The sequence below is a fragment of the Capsicum annuum genome, unplaced genomic scaffold, assembly GCF_002878395.1.
Source record: "Capsicum annuum cultivar UCD-10X-F1 unplaced genomic scaffold, UCD10Xv1.1 ctg78969, whole genome shotgun sequence".
NCBI classification, from domain to species: Eukaryota; Viridiplantae; Streptophyta; class Magnoliopsida; order Solanales; family Solanaceae; genus Capsicum; species Capsicum annuum.
The window spans coordinates 2,203-10,960 of NW_025889505.1; the positions used below are offsets into that span (position 1 = coordinate 2,203).

Consider the following 8,758-nt stretch of genomic DNA (forward strand, 5'->3'; position numbering starts at 1 on the left):
ATTGCTGTCCTCCCCCTACATTCAGTTGCAGAAAACAAGTTAATTTGTAGGACTGTTGAAAATAACCATCAAAGAAGGACCACCCAATAAATAAAAGAGAAATGAAGTTAAAAGGGAAAAGGAAAAAGAAAAAGACATATAAAGAAAAAGAAAAGGTGGAGTGCGCGATTTGCACTCTTTACAAGTCATTCAAGAATAATAATTAGGACTAAGTCAAACTTTCAAGTTTAATATTATTATTAAAATGTGTGACTTGACATCCATACAAAACACATCCTTCATGTCTCTCTCATGAAAAACGTATTAGAAGAAATTTTCAATATAATTAGAGGAAAAAAGTTGTTTAAAAAATGGCCACACGTAAAACAAAAAACAAAACACCCCTTTCAAATTCAATATTTTAAGGCAAATTAGCCCTTGTACTTCACTTCAAATGAACTAAAATGATGAACAAAACAGACAAACTACTACTACTGTAAAGAGTTGAAACCAAAGTCTTTGGTCTTCATTTTCATCTTCTTTTCTTCTTTCATACTTCAAAAAAATTAAAAAAAGAAGAAGAAATCCAGATGAGTGTGAAAGCAAAAACATTAATGATACAAGTGTCCACTGAGCAACAATCAATTACAACCACAGATGACAGTATGTGTTCATCTCCTCAAGAACAACTCTCACTGTTCATGGAGAAACTTAGCTCAATACTCACTGAATTGAAAGATGATAAGAGGCTTATTATGATAGGTAATCCACAAATTCAGAAGGCAGTTGAATCACTTGAAGCCGATTTTCGACGTGCCAAGGCCATGGAAAAAAGTGGCCTTGCAAGCTCCCCTGCTGCACATGATGAGCACATTGAACAGGTTATTCAAAGTCTTGCAAGGGGTTTAGGCCTTGTGCTCTTTGCTAGCCATGATGTTGTCGAAGTTACTAGAAAGGCGGAGATTGAGGCGCTGAGAAGAGAGATGATGAAGATGAATATTGTTAATAAGCCTAATTTGATTATGAGTTCAGATGAATCCGAGTTCTCATTATATGATCGAGGGATAGTGGAGGAAGACGATAGAATAACTCTAGATATCGATGGGATAGTGGAAGAAGACGATAGAATAGCTCTAGATATCGATGATGTTGTTGTTCAAATCAAGTATGGTGATGATCAACTTCTTAAATGTGCACTTCATGGATTAAAGTCACTGGTTTTGGATGGCATGATTACCAAAGAAGGGGTTCATCATGAAGATATGATCCCGGTTCTGTTTAATCGATTGAGTTCAAGTAAAACAGACGATAGATTGATTATACTCCGAATACTACAAGCCCTGGTTGCTCAAGATGATGAACATAAGGTACATTTAGTGTTCATTGAAAGTAAACATTGAGAATGAAGTAGCTGAAAGTTACTTTTGAGTGGTTAATATTCACTTTGATGTGCAGGAAAAGATGGCAGAAATGGGGAATTTATCGATACTGGTGAAGTCGTTGGGACGTGATTTGGAAGAGCAAAAAGAAGCAGTGGGGCTGTTAGTGAGTCTCTCAGATGTTGCTGCAGTAAGGAGAAGAATTGGGAGAATTCAAGGCTGCATAGTCATGTTGGCTGCAATTTTTAATGGGGATGATCAAATGGCTTCACATGATGCAGCCAACTTGTTAAATTCTTTATCAGGCAATACTCAGTATGCTCTTCATATGGCTGAGGCTGGCTATTTCAAGCCTCTTGTACACTACTTGAACCAAGGTATTTTTAGGACACTTCCATAAATTACTCCCTCCGTTTCAGTTTGTTTGTCTGGTTTTGACTTCACATGGAATTTAAGAAAGTAAAGAAAGTTTTGAATCTTATGGTCATAAACCGAAGCTTGTGGTATGTACCAAAATGTCTTTTAATCTTTTGGTCTTAAACATGCCGTGTGAAAATTTGAATTAAAAAGTTGCCAAAGGAAAGGAAAGAGACATTCTTTTTTCAAACGGACAAAAAAAGAAATTAAGGCAAACGAGATGGGAGTATGCAGTTTAATGAATAATTTGATTAACTGATGAATTCATATCCTGTATATATGATTGTAGGATCTGATATGAGTAAGATTCTAATGGCAACAGCACTTTCAAGAATGGAGCTCACAGATCAAAATAGAGCTAACCTGGGACAAGATGGAGCCATTGAACCACTAGTCAAAATGTTCAGCACTGGGAATCTAGAGGCTAAACAATCGTCTCTAAATGCGTTGCACAACTTGTCTGTCTCGAAAGCAAACGTTCAACGTCTGATGAAATCAGGCATTGTTGCCACTCTGCTACAGCTTCTTTTCTCCGTGACATCGGTGCTTATGACTCTAAGAGAGCCAGCATCCGCGATTCTTGCAAAAATAGCAGCTCAATCGGAAGCTGGCATAGTACTAGTGAAACAAGATATTGCTCAGCAGATGATTTCGCTCCTTCATTTGACTAGTCCAGTAATCCAGTGTCACTTGTTAGAAGCACTTAATGCCATCGCTGCACGTCCAACTGCCTCAAAGGTCAGAAAAAAAATGAAGGAAAATGGTGCTGTTCGCCTTCTCTTACCATTCCTAACAGAAAGTCGCAATGCCAAGATTAGAAATGGAGCTTTAAATTTGATTTACGTTTTATCTAATGATATGCAAGGTGGAGAGCTAATGGAACAGCTAGAAGAAACGCATCTGAACACATTGATAAACGTCGTATTATCATCCCCCGCAACGGATGATGAAAAGGCTGCTGCTGTTGGCATACTAAGTAACTTTCCAGTGAGTGACAAGAATGTCACAGACAAGTTTATGAAAGCAAACCTACTGCCCATTTTGGTTTCCTTATTGACATCAAGTACTCCTACAACACCACATTTATTAGCTGAGAACATCTCAGCAGTATTAATCCGATTCACTCTTCCATCGGATAAGAAACTACAACACTTTTCTGCCGAAAATGGGGTGATCAGCATTCTGGTAAACCTCCTCACGTGTGGTTCAATAGTTGCCAAATGTAGAGCTGCTACATCTCTAGCTCAACTATCTCAAAACTCGTTCGCTCTAAGAAAATCAAGAAAGTCAAGATGGTTTTCATGTGCCCCTCCTCATCCTACGGACTCATTTTGTCAAGTACACGATGGACACTGCTCTACAAGAAGCACATTTTGTTTGATAAAATCAGGGGCAGTACCTCCACTAGTCCAAATATTGCAAGGCAACGAAAGGGAAGCCGATGAAGCTTCCCTAAGTTGCCTTGCAACATTACTACAAGACGATATTTGGGAAAATGGGAGCAACTTTTTAGTGAAAAAGTCATGTGTACAACCAATAATCAAGATTCTTGAAGAAGGGATAAGCCTAAAAGCTCAAGAGAAGTGTCTTTGGATTTTGGAGAGGATATTTAGAGTTGAGGCTTATAGAGTAGAGTATGGTGAATGTGCACAAGTTGTGTTAATTGATCTAGCACAAAATGGTGACTCATTGTTGAAACCAACAGTGGCTAGATTATTAGCACAACTTGAGCTCCTGCAATCCCAATCAAGTTATTTTTGAGTTCAATTATTTGTTGATTGATTGAAATACTGTTGAATTTTGTACAGTACATGCTCATACAGATAAAACTTTTTAAGGTGCAATTTTTCTCTCATTTTTGTATAAATTACAATGAAAAGGTTATTGGAGATGCAAAAAATTTGTTGTCTTCAAAAGTAGTACTTTTTTGGTGCATTATTTCAAAACCAGAAATGAGAGAACTCAATAGGAGTGAACCTTGAGCTCAAAGAGACATTTTAGGCTCAATTAGATATGTCAAATAGGCGGGTTGAGCTGAATTTAGGTGGGTCGAGATGGCTAAGTTAATAAATGAGTGATTTAATGATCCGCTCAAAGGTTATTTCGGTTAAAATGAGTTATAATGCGTTCAAAATCCAACCGGCACAATTTTTACTAAATTTTGATAGCTTTATTTTCTCTTCTATAATTTCCTAGTATTTTTCTTCTTTCTATATATAACATTTCATATAAAAAATTATATTTGTAAAAGGAAAAATAGTCAAATATGCTCCTAAACTTTGTGAAAAGGTTTAAATATACCCCCTGTTATAAGTTTGGTCCATTTATAGCTCTGTTAAAGTTCAGGAGCATATATACCCCTTTGAAAGTCCTTTTTTTTCTTTTTTAATTTTAATTGCCACATAAGCAAAATAATTGCCACACCACAAAAAATAAATTCACCCAACTCTTCTACAATCTAAATCTGACCCATCAATTTGAATCAACCCATGACCCAACCCAAGATCCATACCTCTTTTAACCTTGCAATACCCTATCTATTTTGGCGTATCTTCTCAATCATCTAGTCGAATAAGTGCGCTGATACTAGGAGAATTTATAATGGCAGCTTAAACTGGTGCTGGTCACCATCTCAGCTGTTCAGAAGAAAGTGAAGTTGAAAAAATTAACTCAGAAAGAGATAATGGAGAACACCCTTGATGATGCTGATCAAGAGATGGAAACAATGCAAGTCTGAATACTATAGCAGCATCGCAATCAGTCAATCTTGCGATTCTGCATCAAATAAATCTTTAGTTTTTTCTCTTTTGAATATTTGGCAGTGAAAAATGTTAAGGTCAATGCTCAAACGAGTTAAAAGGGGTGTGGATCTTGGGTCGGGTTATGGGCTGATTCAAATTGATGGGTCGGGTTTAGATTATAGAAGAGTTGGGTGGGTTTATTTTTTGTGATGTGACAATTATTTTGCTTATGTGGCAATTAAAATTAAAAAAAAGAAAAAAAAGGACTTGTAAATTTTCAGCACATCATTTAACTTTCAAAGAAGTATATATGCTCCTAAACTTTAACAGCGAGGGTATATATGAACTAAACTTGTAACGGAGTGTATATTTAGACCTTTTCGCAAAGTTTAGGAGGTATATTTGATCCTTTTTCCTTTTTAAAAATACTTTGACAAGATTTCTCATGAATTAATTTGGACAAAATATTTATCTAAATTCTGATAGACCGAAATGGATTGAGCCAATAAATAAATAATTAATAATTAGTGCACAAACGTGAGTCGGACGCTTATGATTTGTTAAACTAATTTTGCCGCCTCTGAACTTAATAAATTAATGAGGTGAGTCTAGAAAAACGATAGGGGCTCGATGGAATTGAATTTAGAGACAGATTAGAAGCTCATAACAATTCCATGGGAAGTTTGAGATTTTGAAAAAAACAGGCAGAGAAAATAGAAAATAAAGAAATAAAATGGTTATGTTAAACAGGCTCATCAAAGTATGGCTCTAATATCATGTGAACGAATTATTTGATGGACAAAATATGTTGGGACATTTTAACTCCTTTGGAAATTCCTTTCGTAACTAAAGCACAAGTGTAGTATCCTCTAACAAACTATTATTATTACTATTATTGTTATTACTATTATTATTACTACTATTATTATTATAAATTATACTACTACTACTGCTTAATAAATTATTATACTACTATTACTACTTATAAATTATACTCATAAATTAACCGTTTTTCAGTTTTTTGGGACCTTTTTCAGTTATTATGTATCCTCATTTTTCTCGTTTTGAAGTCTGCGAGTTGAAAAACATATCTATTATTGGAAGTTCAATCATGTAGACGTATTGGCAAAAATTTAGTTCACGTACACCAATTTTGAATACCCCTATAATATGTCATATTCCTGAAATATGTATTTACTGCTTTCATTAAGAATGAAACAACTTAAGCAAGAATAGTCCCTTCTCTGTTAACGAAATAAATAAAACATCACTTTCAATCCCCCCCTCCCCCTCCCCCGCCAACAAAAATAAGGAAAAAGTCCATGGATTATTTAATTAGCAATAGAAATCCTCCATGTTGGTTTTCCTCTGTTTGGAAGAAATCTCCAAAGTTGACAATTTCTTATTGCCAAGCTACCATCATCATCTATATGGGAAAAGAAAAAGCGAAAAAGGAAAAGATAGAAAAATATACATATTAAAAACGAAACATGGAAAAGGATAAAAAAAAGAAAAATAAAATAATATTTTCCTCTTTGTTTCACCCTCTTTTCTTGATTCTTCTTTTAGTACAAAGTGTTATTTTTTTAAATGTACTCTGTCATTGAATTAATGAAATAAATCATTCTCCATGGCCCAAGCTTAAATAATTATAAATGTGGAAAATCTTGTTTGGCTTTATGATAAATTTTCTTCATTTCATAAATCAAATAAATTAAATAAATAATTATTTTTTGTAAAAAGATAAGTAAAATAAAATAAGAAAGTATTATTTTACATAGTTAATTAATGCTCACTTTATACTAAATAAGTGATTCTGTGTGTGTTGGTATGATGAAAAATGTTTTTTCCGAAAATATTTTTCTATTTTTTCTTGTTTGATTGTAGTAAAATATTGGGAAAATATTTTTTAAGATAACTCATTTTTCTTTATTTGTGGGAAAATGACTTCCCTAATGCACCAACGGAAGTCATTTTTAAAAAAATGACAAATGTGACTTATTCTCCCATCTCCATCTCTCTTTCTCACCCCAACAACACTCATATTCACATTATTTATAAAATTCACATTTCTCAAAAATTTACATTACTCGAAAATATTTTTCACTGTACTTTATTTCAATTTTTCACTGCTTGAAATAAAAAATAGTAAAGTTCGAATTTTTCTCTTTTCTAATGTTCGTTGAATGTATTGTTATTTTTATATGCATAGAGAAAGATTTACCTATATTACTTTTGCTAATTGGATATTTCATTATGTCATCTATGTAACTTGTTTCACAAGGTTGAAAAAGTTTGTCGTTCCGTTATATTTCTAATGCTTGTAATATCATGAGATTGTTTTGACAAAATGTTGAAAAGGGTCTCCTATATTTGCTAATTAACAGTTTCTTAAATTTAGTGATTGTAATATTTTAGTATTCGATATTAATATTATTTGCTATGCTTAAATTAGTTCTTACAAATTATTGAATTGCTAGAGACACTGATATACTACTTAATAGTTAGTAGTATTTTCTAAAAAATATTTTTTCACTAACCAATCAAACACTAGAGAATATTTTTCTAAAAACTATTTTCTACTCACCAACCTAACACCATAAAGTATTTTTTGAAAAATATTTTTTACTCACCAACCAAACATGAGAAAATAAGTAGAAAACAAACTTATTTTTTAGAAAAACATTTTCCAATAAAACATTTTCCAGAGAAAATATTTTCCATCATACCAAACACACCCTAGTCTTTTCATTCTATTTCTAAATAAGTAGTTTTATATAATTAAAATTTTTCTTTCAGTTTCACTTTTTTTAAATAAAGAAATTCTTATATGATTAAGAAACTTAAAGAGTTATATTTTTTTAAAGATATTTATCAAAATTATGTTAATAAAAATGCTTTTTATTTTTTTAAAATTGATAATTTCTTAAAGGAATTGATACGAAAAAGACGCCGGCCCTTCTTCTCATAGTATTCAAGGAGTGCGTCTCATAGCGGTGAGACGAACTGTTCTAAAGACGGAGGGTCTTTATAAACCGAGAAAGATATGTGTCTAAGTTAAACAACTATTCCCTCCATCCCATATGAATTAGTCATTTTACGAAAAATAATTATTTCATATTAATTATCTATTTTATTAAATATTAATTAATTATTTTTATATTACCTTTGTAATTAATTCTTGCTAAAAGTGTTTACACTTGTTTGTAAAGTTATCAAGAAATTTTTTAAGGAGTGAATTAGCAAAATTACCTTCTTATTTATAGTTTCTTAACATGCTACATAAATGATCAATTAATATAAGACGGAGAAATTACTTACTTTATAAATTTAGGAATTAATAGAAATAGTAGATCAAAAAATAACGAACCTTTTTTTATTTGTTAAAAATAGACTATTCCCTTCCGTTCGTTTGTACTTGTCATTATTTTTTAAATTGAGTTTCTGTTTTTATTTATCATTTTTAATATATCAAAAAAGATTAAAAAAATTCTAATTTATTCTTAATATTAGTTATTTATTTTCTAAATTATTTTAAATATAATTAATAGAAATAACATCATAAAATAATTATATCAATCATTATTTTTTTTAACAAGCGTGTCATCTCAAAGAGAAAAGCAAAAAACAAAGAGAGGAGTAGTTTAATGAGTTTTTTTTTGTTAAAAGTGACAAAGAGTTTTGAAATGACGTGTAGATGACTCAAGTTTTAAAAATTGAGTGTAGGTGACAATTATTTTATTGCGGATTAAGAAAGTAGAGAAAGTTTGAGAATAACCCACACGTTTTTTAATTTATACTTTGATCCAAGTAAAACCTAATATAACTAGAAACGGAGGAAAAAACACATGTTTCTCTCTTCACGATTTTTATTGTTCATTGTTGCTGCTGCTTTATTCATCATCTTCTGCTTCATTATCATCATCTTCTTCTTCTTCATTATCATTATCATCTTCTTATTGTTGACTATTGTTGTTGTTGTTACCGCTACCGCTGCTAGTTGACTAATTTTTCGGTCAAATTTTGTTTCGTACATCACTTTGGCATTACTTCATAGGTGACTTTGATAAGTAAATTATGATTTTTAGTTGAATTTCTCATCTGAGTACACTGCTACTGCTGTTTTTTCAACAATGGATAGAACCCGAACATAAATTCAATATAAGATTCATCTGTTTCAATAAATGAGTCATCTGTTGCGGCAGATGAGTCATCTATTGTAACAAAAGACTCATATATTGG

The 8,758-nt window shown here is 32.1% G+C and overlaps 1 protein-coding gene across 2 annotated transcripts; it reads left to right on the top strand.

Moving 5' to 3' along the window:
• The first annotated feature begins 300 nt into the window (after positions 1-300).
• LOC107840258 (U-box domain-containing protein 44) lies at positions 301-3,630 on the top strand. Of its 2 annotated transcripts, none has more exons than XM_016684068.2 (3): positions 301-1,346; positions 1,435-1,735; positions 2,065-3,630. In XM_016684068.2, the coding sequence occupies exons 1-3, from the start codon at positions 570-572 to the stop codon at positions 3,534-3,536; spliced, it is 2,550 nt and encodes an 849-aa protein (XP_016539554.1). In that variant the 5' UTR covers positions 301-569; the 3' UTR covers positions 3,537-3,630. The 2 variants fall into 2 exon arrangements, with proteins under 2 accessions (XP_016539554.1, XP_016539561.1); XM_016684075.2 differs by having other exon boundaries at positions 335-1,346; positions 2,098-3,630.
• The last annotated feature ends 5,128 nt before the right edge of the window (positions 3,631-8,758 follow it).